We start from the raw sequence: 14,406 nt of genomic DNA, 5'->3' as shown, positions 1-14,406 counted from the left end.
AAAAAAAAAAAAAAAAAAAAAAAAAAAAGGCAGCTATTTTACATGGACATTTAAACACAACCAAAGTCAAACAGTTGTCAACTTGTAAACACTGGAAAACAAAGATGGCAGAAAGAAAAAAAAAAAAAAGAGAGAGAGAGAGAAAAGGAAGGAGAAAGAAATCGAATATTGCAAACTGAGATCTGCCCCCAGAAGCTGCAATTTGGCCTTCTTCCTACAAAACGAGAGTCTACGTGGGGATTGAATTCAGCTAGAAAGGGTGACACACTTTGCATACTGAACAAATACAAAGTGAACAGAAATTATAACTTATTTATGGGGTTTTACAGAGTTCAAACTCGACTCAAAGTATAAAAATAAACTTGGACTTTGTTCATTCGTTAGTCTTAGTGCCTGGAAGCACTTCTCTGAAACTGGTCTGTGCCAATTGGGCAACACCAAGTGCGGTCTTCCTGAACCTAGATTTTTTTTTTTTCTTTCTGAGCTTCCTAGATTCTTAATTTGGGGTCCTTTTGTTTGGTTTTTAAATGGTTTCAGGGAACGGAGTGTCCTAGTTTGGCTGTGGGTTTAACCTTTTTGTCTCATTTTCTTACAAGTGAGTGCGCAGCAAAGGAACCCTTTCTATAAACCTACAAAAAGGAGATCCCCTGTTTATCTGTTTACTTTTTTTTTTTTAAAGGCAAAAGACACTAGAGGAATGAGGTGTGTGTGTGTGTGTGCGTGTGTGTGTGCGTGTGCGTGTGTGTGATATTGGAAATGCTCTGGTGAAACTATGGTGTCACTTTTTACTTTGATCTGCTCATTTCTTGTCACCCATCATGCTTTGCTCTCGTTCTCCTTTGTCTGTGTGGCGTCATTGGGGACCGTCTTGACTTCGGCTGGCGCTGGTTTCGTTTCTGTCTCCTGGCTCTCCGACTTTGCTTCTACGGGGCCCTTCCTGCAGAGAATTGGGAAAACAACAGTGAGAACACAATCTACAGTAACTCACCCTTCAGCCAGTCCCTCGGGAGGGGCTCCCGCTTAGAGCAATGGTCTCCATCCTTGGCTGCACGCTGGAATCACCTGGGAGCTCTAAAAATCACTGGTGCCTGGGCTCTACCCCCAGAAATCCTGATTTAATTGGTCTGGGCATGATGACTTTTAAAAGCACCCAAGTGACTCTAAAATGAAGCCAAAGCTGAGAGCCACTGAATCTGAGGAATGAGACCTTTTCTGTTCCAGCCCTAATCCAATGCCAGGGGCCCAGGGGCCTTACCTGGGGTGGTGGAAGGGGCAGCAGATGTGGCCTTTTCCTCACCCTGATCGGTATAATTGGTATAATTAGTCAGACTGGTGTAAATGGGGCATGCTGGGCTGGTTCCCCAGTACTGACTCCAGGGGCCCCTCTGCAAACTGCCTTGCTGTTGCCTGTCCTTGCTCCCACCACACCCTGTGCTCTGTGTTTCCTGGCGATGCCTCAGTGGTTTGCCTGGCCACAGTGAGAAAATTTCGTGACTGAGGCAGCTTTTTGTGGCATGAAAGGCTAGACTGGGATGTCACGCTACACATGGGGACAAGAGGAGTAGGGGGGTTAGGGGGTGCTGAGTGGGCGGGATAGAGGAGTCCTACTTCCTGGGGTTCAGGGCTCCTGGGGACAGTCCTGTTTCAGCTCTTGGTGGCAGCATACCGCTCATGTGGGGGCAGCCACAGGAGCCTCTGTAAAAACCTAGGTCTCGCTCTGCCTTATTCAGTCTCAGGAGTGAAAGTCTGATCTAAGGATGCACTGGGGCAAGCAGGCTTAGACCCCAGTTCCAACTGCATTTTGGCATCATATTTAAGAAACCTGCTAAGTTTAAGGACTTGCCCTTGAACTTGGAGACCCAACAGTCATTCGGTGCTTGTGAGCTCTGACTGTTCCCAGACATTCCAGGTCAGAAGCAGCAAGAGTAGGTGGTGGTGGTGGGGGTAGGGGGTGAGGGGGTGGGGTATCTGGGGCCGGAGTGGGACAGGGTCCTCTGGACCACATCCTCTCCCCACATGGGCCTTGGGGTCTGCCTCTTTTCTTCCTGCGTAACAGTGCTGTTCTGGTGGGGACTCAGCCTGGACCCTGGATAACACACTGTCTGTGGGCCCCAGGGTGGCCAATAAGGGCACCTTGGCCTCCTTAGCTCGCTTCCCAAGCTACGCTCATCAGGGGCCCCGACTGCGAGGCTCCCCCCCCCCCCCCACCCCGCCAGGGAAAACAGAAGTCGCTGCTACCATGATAAGGAGAAGACGTAATTAACATGGCCTAATTAGTGAGGAGGCGGCTGCCTGCCCCCCTTCTGTCCCCGCCTCATCCCAGCCCCCTGGTTGACAGTTGCAAAAGAGAAGCCCTGGAACAGGCTGAAGACACATCTAACAAAAAGGACACAGCACAGGACAGACGCACACCACCACGGGACATAACCCGACGACAGCAGACAAAGAGAGGCCGTACTCGGTCTTTGCTGGTGCAGGCGAAACAGAGCTGTCTGCAGTGGAAGGGGCAAGCTCAGGGGCTTGTCCACTGGCCCCAGCGGTGGGAGCAGGAGAGCCCAGGGCTGCAAAAACATCCTTTGCAAGGTCAATATCTGGGGTCTTGAAGTTCCCTTCGTCCATTTTAAAGTCCTCGCCCTGGGCAGGGTTTGTGGCGCTGACGGAGGCAGCCTCGCTCTTCGGGCTAGTGAGGCCCGTGGCTGCTGCCTCAGTCGGGCTCTTCACGGCGCCGGGCTGGGTGGGCTCGGGGTCCGGGCCTTTGGTGCTGGGGGCCTCCTGCTTGGCCTGCGGGGCTGCCGTGGCAGGGGCGGCCGCTGCCGCTAGGGGACTGGTTGCCCCGGCCGCGGTGGGGCTCGGCTTGCTCGCGGGAGGGGCCTTGGAGGCCTCCCCCGCGCTGGCAGGGGCGCTGGGGCTGAGCACAGCCCCCTGGTGAGCCAGGACACTAGAAGACAAACTGCCAGCAGCAGGGGCTGAGGCCGGGGTGTCGCTCAGGTCAACGAGGGGGGCAACCTTGGGGGCCGAAGCTGGGGGAGGGGAGGAGGCGGTGGCGCCGGGCCCCTTGGAAGGGGTGGCCTGGCCAGTGGGCACAGAGTTTGAGTCAGGCGTGGCCGTGGCCGGGGGGGCAATACTGGAGGTCAGGGTGGTGGTCTCACTGGTGGGGCTGTTCTGAGCAGTGGCAAAGGTTTCGGTGATAGTGTCAGAGTTAGCGGTGACGGTGGTGACAGAAGGCAGCATGTCCTCGACAGTGGCTGTGGTGTCGGCCGGCAGCCTGTGGGGAGGACAGGAAGTAGAAGAGAATAGACAATGAAGCTGGGACGAGACAGAGAAGCGGGCGTGGGGAAGGGGGGCCGCAGCCAAGGCGGGGGTCGTGGGCAGGGCATGCGGTGACGCACAGGCACGGACACAGGCCCACAGAGAAACGAGGACGGCAAGAGGAAGCACACGCCCAGGCGGGCAGAAGAGGAGACAGGAGACACAGACCTGCTGGCCCTTCCTCCCTGCTGATGCCCCTCCAGCTCTCTACCCTGCGCTGCCTCTCCCTGCAGCCCTGTCTGACCCCTGCCTGCACCCCAACTCCAGGAGAGGCGAGCCTCAGTTCGCCGTCCGCCACTGCTGGCGTCAAGGGCCCCGAGGAATGGGCCCTGCTGTCCTAGGGGCTCCACGGGAACTGATGGGGAAGGTCGGGAATATGGCAGACAAAGAGTGCTCCCAAGGCCCCTAGCAGTCGAGGGTTGTCCAGCCAGAGATTTAAACTAAATCCGCGCTGAACTCCACTCCCTTCAAAGCCCCAGCACTCACGACAGCCAGCCTTCGTGATCGCCTCGGCCAGACGCGGTTTCTGGCTGAGGGTCCCCCAGCCTTCTGAGAACAGAAGGGTCAGGGAGCTCCACGCGCCCCACCTCCTCTCACCCTTCCAGGAAGAGTGCAGAAAACCCTAGAGCTCTTGAAAATCCTACACAGAATCTGCTGAGCCTCTCAAAGCTCAGAGCCTCTCTCAGTGCGGTTGTGTCCCCTTCGGCCACTTCCAGAATGTGCGTGTGACTCGGGCATAGGGTCTAGAGATCCCGCTCACCCCTGGAACCCTTTCAGAGCATCTGCAGGCTCTTCACAGAACCAGGAATGCCTTCTCTCTAGGGAGAGAGTGGGCTCAGGCATTTCTGGCCAAGGGCTCCAGAATCTGGGCTGCATTGTTGGGCTGGGAGTGGTGGGTGGGAGGCATGGGAGGCGAGGCATGGGTGAGGCGATGAGGTGAGTGTGGGGCTCTGCGGCCAAAGTGCCGCCCCTCCCCACCCACGTACTCGGGCTCCGTCAGCGGGGTGGTCTCGTTGGGTTCCGTGTGTTTCCCTCCATCGTGGTTTGGGGTCCGCTCCTCCTCGGTCCGCACTTCCACGATGGGTTCCTTGGACTCATCTTTCCTGTGGAGAGAGTTTTGCTGGTTCGATCCCAGACTGCTGGGGCAGGAAGGGGGCTCCTGGGGAAGCCGGCTACAGCTCAGGGCTCCTGGGTTTGGCCCAAAGTTGATGTGGGGGCATGGGCATCTCAAGCCCAAGGGCCCGAGCCTCAGCTCCCACTCGTGCTAGCTGTGTGACCGTGAACATTGGATTCGCTTGCTTTGGCTTCCGTCCCCTCATCTGTAAAATGGGGCAGGCAACAGTCTTGACCTTGCCTGGCTGTTGGAAACATTAACTGAGACAACGAATGTCAAGTGCTTAGCACAGTGCCTGGCACAGAGAAGTGCTCAGATAATCTGTATTTACATACAGTGCCTGCCCTGTGGTGGCACTCACAGCTTACTCCTTGCTCTGCCTCTTCTCACCTCACTCCAGCTCAGGTCCACCCGGTGAGTCTGTGAAGCCTCTTGCTCATTGGCTCAGGACCCGTTTTTCCAGAGATGCTGGAGGGGACAGCATCTGGATGGTCAGCTCCAAAGGGACAGGAAGTTTTACCTGTTCTGTTCGCAGGTGTAACCTAGTGTCTGGGAACAGAGCCTGGCCCTGTTTTAGCTGCTCAGTAAATATCTGTTGAGTGATATATGAATGGCTGAATGAATGAAGACATGAATGAATGGCAGCGAGGCAAGTGTGTGTCTCCAATGCTACGGCAGGTCCCCTCCAAGTTTATTTAGCTCTGAAAATTTCCCTCAGTTTGGCCTATGCAGGGATTTTCAACCTTCTCTGAAATTCTAATACGTTAGATGTGGGGTTGGGCCCAAGTGTTAGCTTTTCAAACAGGAATCCCCAAAGACTGTGTTTTAGGAAACATTTCTCCAATGCTTTTTTTCCACCTTTGGGGTTTCCAAATGGGGAAACTGAGATGGTTCTGATGCTAAGTCCCCCGACCCAGGGCAGAGCCTAGACCCTAGCAGTGGCAATTAGGTCTGCACTCACGAGAAGGCGGCTTTGCCCTCCTCCATGTCCTTGCCCTTGGCTCCGGGCCCAGCCTTTCCGCACAGGTTGACGGCAATGCACATGAGCAGCCCGCACTTGTTCAGGAAGTAGCAGGTGATGTCCACCACCACCAGTAGCAGGACAAAGATGACGATGAGGATGCCCACAATGGCCCCAGTGCTCAGGCCTGATGTAGGGCTGCCGTTGGCTTGAGTGGGAGGGAGGGAGGGAGGGAGAGAGAGAGAGAGAGAGAGAGAGAGATGGCTGGTGGTTAATACACTGACGTGCAGACTGCTGGACCCTGCAGAGCAACAGCCCCTGGGGGTGGGGTAGCACCTATAGGACAAAGTCGTGGCATTTGTGTCAAGAGTGGCACCTTCCGTGGGGCCTTTCTACACCCCGTTGTGGAGACAACAGAGTCTCTCTGTATCTTCAAGAGGGCGGGATGGCAGCCTTACCTCACAGACCAGGGGGTAGGGGCATGAGGCTCCCACAAGTCGGGAGGAGTGGGCACCAGGAGCTGTATTTCCACCCCTGCGCTCAGTCTCCGAGCCTCCCCCAGCCCCATCCTTAACTGATCTCCTCTTGAGCTCAGGGAAGCAGGCAGGCAGGTGGTGGCCACCGGGTTCAGGCTAGACCATGGCTCTTGGGAGTACTCAGGGACAGGGTCCCAAATGGGGTGGCACAGGGTTCCCAAGGCTTCCTTTGGGCTTGTGCTGGCACGAGGCACAACAGTATGCCCAGTACATGACCCCACCTCCTCTCCTCCTCTTTAAGGACGGCTCTAGATGATCCTGACCTTGGACAGTGTACATTGGCTTCATAGCTTATCCTTCTTCACTGCACCCAGGGAGACAGACGAAGACCATTTACTCTGGAGACATGGAGGTCTGCCCAGGGTGAAAGGTTTGGGAATACTCACCATCTGGGAGCTCAGGCACACTTGGATCAGACTTCAGGAAAACCAGCAGACTCACCCAGAGATGCACACCCACACGGACAGGCACACTCACACTCAGGGCAAAGGTCCTCTGTGCCCACTACAGACAGACACATTCTCCCACTTGAGCAGCCCACAGCATGCCCGTTCTGGCTGGGCTCACTTTGAATGACTCAACTTGTGTTGCACTCCCCAGGGCCCCGGGGGTGTTGGTGGTATCACAGAAGGACCCCAGCTCCCCAGGCCCCCTTGTGTCAATGTTAGCTGCCTGAGGTGGCCCCCTGTTTGGTTCCCCCCCCACCCCACCCCACCCCAGTGTCTGGGAGATAAGAGGTCATGCTGTGGGCAGCGAGCTCTGCCCATAAGCCAGAGCCAATGACATCACACTGAAACACGAGCATGTCTGCTTCGTTTTTCTTCTTCTGGAGGGATAGAGTTCAAGAACTGGCTGCTCCACCCCACCACCAGACCTTGTCTGAAGCTTCCTGTGCTGCCAGGACCCACTGGGATCCCCCAGGTCTGCCGACTAGAGGCGGGAACTGTGGCCAACACGGTCTGGGTCTTGCTGTGCCTTTGCTGAGCCCCAGGCCAGGCCCAGTGGCCTGTTAGCCACACAGCACACCAGATAATGGAGGAACGTGTAGTCCGAGGTGACATGTGCTCAGACAGGCCCCAGTCTTCTTCTTCCATGCAGTCTGTGTTCCTGGGAGCACTCTTTCGTCTGCCCAGGGGTCCCTGGTCAGGTATCGCGGAGCCTCTTCAGCGGTGGTCCCACCCCACTGGCCTCTGTTTCAAAGTTTAATTCAGGGTACAGACCACCAGGCCAGCAGGCCACAGACGACTGCTCATAGCTTCATTTCTCGCACCCAGGGTGCATTTGGGCCTTATAGTTGGAGAAGACTCTCAAATTCTTGAGTATTTTTGGCTTCTCTGGGACCTTGGTCTTGCTTCCCAGTGTTTCCTCCTCAGGCTTGCTGGCTGGTCCCATCCAACCTGCACTGAAAACCTTAGCCTATCCCCCAGGAAGGTTCCAATACTGGCAAAGGCCTCTGTGCTCAGAGGACCCAGCTCCAGCCACGCTGTCTCTGGACTTCGGCAGCAGGAAACTGATGGCTGGCCCCCGTGATCCGCTAGAGCAGGTCTTTTCCCTAGCAGCTCACAAAAGCAGAAGAGAGCATTCGTTCTTCTCTTCCGGCTCCTCATACATTCCACCCAAAGAAGCAGAGAGGCACGCAAGCCTTCCTGATGTTCAGAATCCCAAAGCTGGTTCCCCGAACAGGGAGGAATTACCAGCCTTGGGCTTTCTATCCCATGACAGTGGCTTCCAGCCACTGCCGCCTCCTGACGTCGGTGCCCAATAGGTGTCGAGTGCCTGCTTCCCGAGGAAGGAGCCTAAAGTATTTGGGGGAGGGGAGAATGTTTGTATTTTTGGACTCAGTGGCATCAACTCGACATTCCGAGGTTTACACGTAAGCGTGGTTTTAGGGGACCAGTCATATCTCTGAAGAGGACAAATGGTCCACGGAAAGGGGGCTCTGTGCATGTGAGAGGCAGCCACTGTCCACCTTGTGCTCTGGGCTCGTTAGACCTGGCTGGAGGGCTGCCTGGCTTCTGCAGGCACACTCAGGGGAAGGGCCAGAGGATACAAAGACCCCGGTGACGTGAGACAGAAAGAAGGGCAGTGGTCTTCCCTTCTCCTGGCCTAAAGGCCTTACACATGTCGTGCACTCTCCCACACCTCTGTTGTAACTCATGGCACCGCTCCCCGCACCCCTCCCCCCAACCCATCCCTGTGCTCCAGGCCAGGGCCTTCATCCTACCTGCTGAATATACCCAGCCCATTCCTGCCTCAGGTCCTTGCTGACTCCTTTTTGGGAACCCTCCAGCCCCGTAACCTCCTGGCTGGCTCTTTGCTGTCCTACAGGCCTCAGCTCAAATGTCACCTTGCTGGAGAGCCCTCTCCCTCCGTCCCCTGATCTCTCATTCTGCCCAGTATCTTCCGCAGAGTAGATAAGAGTAGTAGAGTATCTGTTCTCTTCTTACGTCTATCTGCCACTTTCTGTTCACTTGCATGCTTTTTATCTGGCTGTCTTCTCCAGAATGTTCTATAGGGTACTCTTAGTTCTCCCCAGCATCTAGCACAACCCGACTCATAGGAAATGTTCAAAGATTATTTGTCAAAAAGAGGAGTGGGTGTTTAGTCTGGAGATGAGAACACCATCTCCAGATGTTTACAGATGTGTCGTGAAATGGAAGCGGTCTTACTTGGTATCACTGCTGCATGGAAACTGTAGGCGTCGGGGGTAGTTCAGCTTCCCTCGAGAGGGAGCTAACAGTGTGAGCTGCCTCGGCAGGCAAGCACCCTGTGCCTGGACACCCTTGGCAGGGATGCCTAGTGCTCTGGAAGAGGCTCCTGTGTTGGGCAGGGCCTGGGACAGAAGGTGTCTCCACACCCTCTTCAACCACGGGAGCCTGCTGTCCCATGTCGCGGTCCAGCACCCTGCACGCGGTACAGGTCCTCTGCACTGACGACTTTTCCCTTGGAAGACTAGAACACTCAGTGGGTCCCATTTTTATTCACTGGTCCTCGGGATTTTATTTTTATGTGAAAAATAAACACACCTTTTAGCATAATGTTTGTCACCTGCAGCAGAATTTCTAGGGTGCTTTAGGCTCTGGTGTTTTAGAACTGGCTCCCCAGTTCTAGTGAATCAGGATCTCTGTGGGTGATGCTCAGAAATCTGGGTGTGGCCGAGCAGCCCTGGTGATCCTTATACATAGCAGAGTTTGAGGACCGCTGTCTCCAGGCCATCTTGTGCCTGGGTCACAGTGAATAATAGTGGCTTCTATGACTCCTGGCCCACGGATGAGCTGTGGAGTCTCGCCTCGTGGCCCTGACCACTGAGGTGGTCATACTGACGTAACTGACGTACTGAATGTATGGAGAGAGGGAGCAGAGACTGTCCCTGAAGGAAAAAGGACCAGCCAGTTCACCACTTAGAGTACAGACTTCCAGAGGAAGTAAGAGGCTCCTTAAGCTAGAGAAAGGGTGTGTGCACCTTTTACAAAAAGAAGCTGTACGTAAGGGAAACACCGGGAAGTAGATGAGAGGGTATGAAAGTCAGCATTCATTACCTCTAGGGGGATGTTACAAAACTGTGTAGTTCAGGAGAGCCAGGAGGACATAGGTTATCTCCTACACCTTACGTAACATTGTATAAAAAAGGAAAAATTAAAACCTTCCAGGGCTCTGTCTTTGCATGACCTTACGCTGGCCTCCTGTGACTGACTCACCCCACATCTCCACGCACAGACTTTCTTGGGAGCAGTTCCTCCATAACCTCCAGGGTCACAGCCACCCGAATGGTGATGCTGCGAAAGTGAGGCTGTCCATCTTCTGTGGTTCCTGGCATGGGAGAGGCTGGCACTGACTGGGGAACTGGCTGCCCCATGACAGGGACCTACATATATCTCCCTTAAATGCCTCAAAATGGGAAGATGGGTCTCACATTTTACAGACGCCAGATGGGTCTGAGTCATTGTGTCATGGGACCTCAGTGCAGCCAGGTGCCCTTCCCACTGAGCGGGAGTTCAGGTTCACTTGCAAACCTCTCACACGTCTGCTTCCTCCCTCCCAGTATCTGCTGTGAAACAGACAGCTGGTCTTAAGTTTGGAAAGAGTCCTACTAAGTGTGACTACAAACAGAATAGGATTTGCCAATGAGAACCTTCTCTCGTATTCTGCTGATCACAAGATCACTCTGTGCAGCCTCTGCTATGGGGTTTTAATGGGGGCAGTGACATCAGGAGCCCTGGCTACAGAGACTGTATGTCTGATGGCCCACAATGCATTCCTGACCCCAAAGTGACCAGCTCCTGGTTCTGCAAAGGCACTTTCCCCTCATCCCCCTGTCTGCTGGGGACTAGGAAAGTTCAAGGAGGCAATGACCCACAAGAGCTCTCAGGATAGCTGAGCCAAATGCATAGCCCCTCATTGGCAAAGGAAAGCCTCTCCTCTGCTAAAACTCCATGCAGCAGGCTGCAAGTTTGGGGTACAATTTGGGGTAATCAGAGTTATTCAGGTACATGTGAGGTGGAGGAGGGAAAGGACTTTGGACACTTGGTAGGACACACAGCTATTAAATAAAATCAAAGCACGCCGGTAAGTTCACGTGGACTGTTATTTCCTTTAATAATGCAAAGGTGTAAACTTCATAAAGGCCTCGCTGATTATCTACACAACAGTGTTAGCATTCTTATTAGTAACATACATGATCCAAACCTGCCATATAAATATTCCAGAAAGGAGCAGAGAAACCCCGCGGCATGGGGGGCACGGGCAGCACTGAGCAGGGCGCAGCGGCTGGGAGAGCCCGGCGAGGCGGCAAGTGCTTACTCCTGTGGGGGCTCGAAGGGCCGCTGTCTTGGGGATTCCCGGTGGGGCTGGGGGCCACAGCCATCACTGAGGACGGTGTCCAGTGTGAGTGGATGTGCCCTAACACTGTCTCTTGAAAGGCATCCCATTATAAGCCATGGGGCTGCAGTGGCCTCAAAGTGCCTTTGGCTGAGGCATGCTTCGCCCGGGGTTGTGCTGAGGGGACAGGGCTCTGTCAGGCCTCCCTACGCTTGGGACTAGATCTCTGAGGAGTCCCTTCAGAAACACTGACACTGTCCCTTCCCTAGGGGCGGGACTGGGGCCAGGCCGGGGCCCCCCCTAGGGGAACATGTGACTTCTGCCTAAGATGATATCAAGAGCATGCCAGAGGCCAGGAGGACAGTGACGGGCCACTTGGGTGACGATGGATCTCTCCTTCCTTCGTCCTCCCTGCAGCTCTAACTGACCTGGGGTTTTTACACCAGGCCCAGAGGCCCCGGGTGCCTCTCCTCAATGCTCTGCCTTGAGCCTCAGAACCATGCCTGCTTCTCTTGTGCTGGTGTGAATGCAGGTCAGGGACCCCAGGCAGAGAGGTTCAAGATGGGGCTGGGGGTGCACAGGGCCGGGGCAAGAGGCGCTACCTGCCTGAGCTGCTGGAAGAGTGTGTGTGCGTGAGCCTCTAAATTGTGAGCGCTGGGGACACGGGCCTGTGCCGACCAACACCACCAGCCGTGCCCTGCAGACCACGGGGTCCCTTGGATTCCCAAAGGGAAAGACTAGTCTTCAAACATTAGAAAAAACCAAATGGAACTAAAAAATAAACCAAAAAGAACAAAAATCAAACTTCTGTGGGATGTTTAGAGATGAGATGTATAGGATGATAGGTGACCACAATGGACGGAGGTTTTATTTAGCAGAGGGTCCATCCCCAAGCGTGTACAGGATGGTACTGAGCAGGACCCGCCTGGGTCTCCATGTGAGACTTTAGCAAACACACTGATCTTTCTCTCCTGGGCACGTGGAGAGGACGCCCCCTCAAGAGCAGAGAGGACTAGCTGGCTTTCGCCAGAATTTTCTAAATGTCACTAGAGTCACTGACCAATATGGGCGGGGGTCAGGGCATTGGGGAAGTACGACAGGCTGAGTGATTCGCAGTGGGGACACTCTGGGAGGGGCCTGTTCCCCACCCATCTGCTCTGGTGAGTATGTGCGGGGTCGCGGAGTACGTGACCCATGCTGGGCTTGCAGTGGATACTTCTAACCTGGGGGCTGATGGTTATGTGACACGGTGGGTCACTGTGGGACCACAACCCCCAAGACAGGCTCTGTGCTAATCTGCTGGGCAGTCCCATTATCACTCCAACTGGGAGACGTGCATCTTTCAAAGCTGACTGGTATTGGGCATATCACAGGTTGGTCCTGTTCGCAGAGCCAGCATAAGGGGCTGGTTGTAATACCAGGACCACCGTGCCCCCCAGAACATCTGTTCAGCCCCGGAAAATGCCTAACGAATCCATTTTCTTCCACTGCATGGGCAACAGGGTGACTTACTTTGCCCATCATGTCAGCAAAATGCCCAGATGCATCAGAGCGGTTTGGCCCCCTGACCACGGGCATGTCAAGGCAAGCAGCGCCCACTGCTTTTTTGAAGGGCAGAGGGGGAGCACGGGGTTGGAATGGGGTAGGGAAAACGTGGTGATGTGGACGCTCTGATGCAAGCTTTAGGAGGTACTTAGACATTTTTCTCTGCCACATCATGTTCAGGTAAGAAAAAAAATGCAACAAGTAGCAGAGATGTGCAGAAACTTCTCTGTAAAACTAGCATGATGCTCTTCTAAAAACCGCGTTTAAAGAAAAGCGCTCCCACATATTTTTGTACTGCCATTCAAAAAGGGGGCAAACTCCTCGTGAAGCAGCATGGACGTATCTGCGAACGGTAAAATGTCTGGAGGTCCAGCTTTTTCCAATCACCAAACCTTCCTCTTCCACACAGAGCACTTGGTGGCGTGGCCGTGGCGGTCCTGACAGGTTCTTCCAAAGGGGGCAACTGATCATTCTCATGGGAACTGGGCATTTAAGCAAATTTAATTTGTGTGTGTTTGTGTTCAAATTCCTAACAGAGCAAAAGAAGAGTCACCGCAGAGAGAAGCAATGAGACAAAGGTGTAGGACGCACAGCAGCCTCCCAAGGTCGCTGAAGGTCCCAAGCAATGGGAGCCCAGAGAGAATGTGGTTGTTTAAAAACAAATGTGGCAGTGGGGATGTCCCAGTGACGCACGTCCAACGTGACATGTGTGACGACAGACGCAGGACGGGGAGGAGGGGAGAGAAGGAAAGAGAAGGTAGAGACAGAAACAGAGGAAAAAAAAATAGATAAAAAGAAAAAAAAATTAGGTCAAATACAGAAAACGCAAGAATCAAAGGTTAATTCAACTTAGTAAATTAGACTGACAAAGGTTAGGGAAGGGTTCAGTACAGTATTATTCCTATAAGGCCAGTTCCAAAGCTCAGCAAGGCCACAAGCAGCACAGCAGGGTGAATTCGGGGGTTAGGGGTCAGCGAGCAAATGAAATTACAGTGAGAGAACAGAGCCTCCACAGTAAAGTACAGGAGTTTGATTAGGAGAGTGTTACCTTCGACTAAGGCAAGGCCTCTGAGGGGCAGTCAACGAGCTTACCCACAGCCTCCTGGCCTCTAGAGCTTTCTACGCGTAGCGGGAGAGATGCGCTGTGTGCAGCAAACTGTGCTTTTTCAGTGATATATGGGACTCGTCTTCCCACTGCGCCATGGCCCCCACCCGGTTGCTCTTCAAGACGATCTCGCCTGCACCCCTCACCTTCTGCTACCGCACTGACCACAGAATCCCACCACGAGCGCACATCTTGTAGTTCAGAGGTTTTATACGCAGATCCCAACGCCACGGCCAGGAAAGTCCAACTAAGCACAGAGACACCTCCTCTTAATACGCGTGCAGTAGGTGAGCAGTCCCTCCGACCCTCTCTCGGTTAAGGGGTGCCTTAACGCCTCTGACGTCTCCACTGGGCAGGGCCCTGGAGGACAACATCTTCTCCTGTTTCTGTATCTGAATCACAGTGTCCCCACCTGCTCCAACCCCACGAGCTGATGCTGTGGGCACTACCCAACATGTGGACACAGCACGTCCAAGCAACCTGCCTGTGTCACTTAGCCCTGGCAACAAGTGCCACCAGAAGTCCGTCTTGCTGAAAAGGGGTTGCTCGAGCTTCTCCCCACCCCAACCCCCCAGGTCCTAAGTGTCCCATAAAGGCTGGGCAGATCTGGATACATTCCAGACTGTCGATTTCAATGAAAAGCTGACCAAAGAGCACAAAGAAAGAGAGGGCACAGGTTGGCAGGGCCACCCCCATGTGGACATCATATTAAGCAGTCTTGAGAGCGTTTCTTGCAGCCACACCCAAATGCCTTGCCTTTACCACTGACCATCTGCACTAAGGAGCCTCCCTGAGAATGCAGAGGGTAGGTCCAATCGACGTGTCTCATCTGTGGTTCCAGACCCACCTGTCAACTCCCTGGAGGCCCCAACAGGTCTATTGGACACACACACTCACGCACACACAACAGTCGGCCACCACACACTGGTGCCTTTGTTGCTGCACTGACTCGCACACATGCATGCCTGTGTCCCAGGCAGCCGTACCCTTTCTGTTCTCCCTCCTGCTGGGAGGTGCT

General features: G+C 54.2%; 1 protein-coding gene across 18 annotated transcripts in view; it reads right to left on the bottom strand.

Moving 5' to 3' along the window:
• Window positions 1-452: 452 nt before the first annotated feature.
• Window positions 453-14,406, bottom strand: part of NCAM1 (neural cell adhesion molecule 1) — a 312,774-nt gene continuing 298,820 nt past the window's right edge. For 7 of the 18 annotated variants that reach the window (XM_040483016.1, XM_040483017.1, XM_040483018.1 and 4 more), the window contains 3 exons: window positions 5,385-5,592; window positions 4,296-4,412; window positions 453-937 (listed from right to left, as the gene is read on the bottom strand). In XM_040483016.1, the coding sequence (XP_040338950.1) occupies window positions 817-937; window positions 4,296-4,412; window positions 5,385-5,592 (446 nt within the window). In that variant the 3' untranslated portion in view covers window positions 453-816. Of the gene's footprint in view, window positions 938-2,458; window positions 3,266-4,295; window positions 4,413-5,384; window positions 5,593-10,491; window positions 12,893-14,406 lie in introns of those variants that run through there. The other 11 variants (XM_040483023.1, XM_040483024.1, XM_040483025.1 and 8 more) reach the window with 2 other exon arrangements.

Source organism: Herpailurus yagouaroundi, unplaced genomic scaffold, assembly GCF_014898765.1.
Source record: "Herpailurus yagouaroundi ecotype Mexico unplaced genomic scaffold, PumYag 161, whole genome shotgun sequence".
Taxonomy (NCBI): Eukaryota; Metazoa; Chordata; class Mammalia; order Carnivora; family Felidae; genus Herpailurus; species Herpailurus yagouaroundi.
The sequence above is the reverse complement of the archived record's forward strand: the minus strand, read 5'-3'. Positions and strand labels throughout refer to the sequence as shown.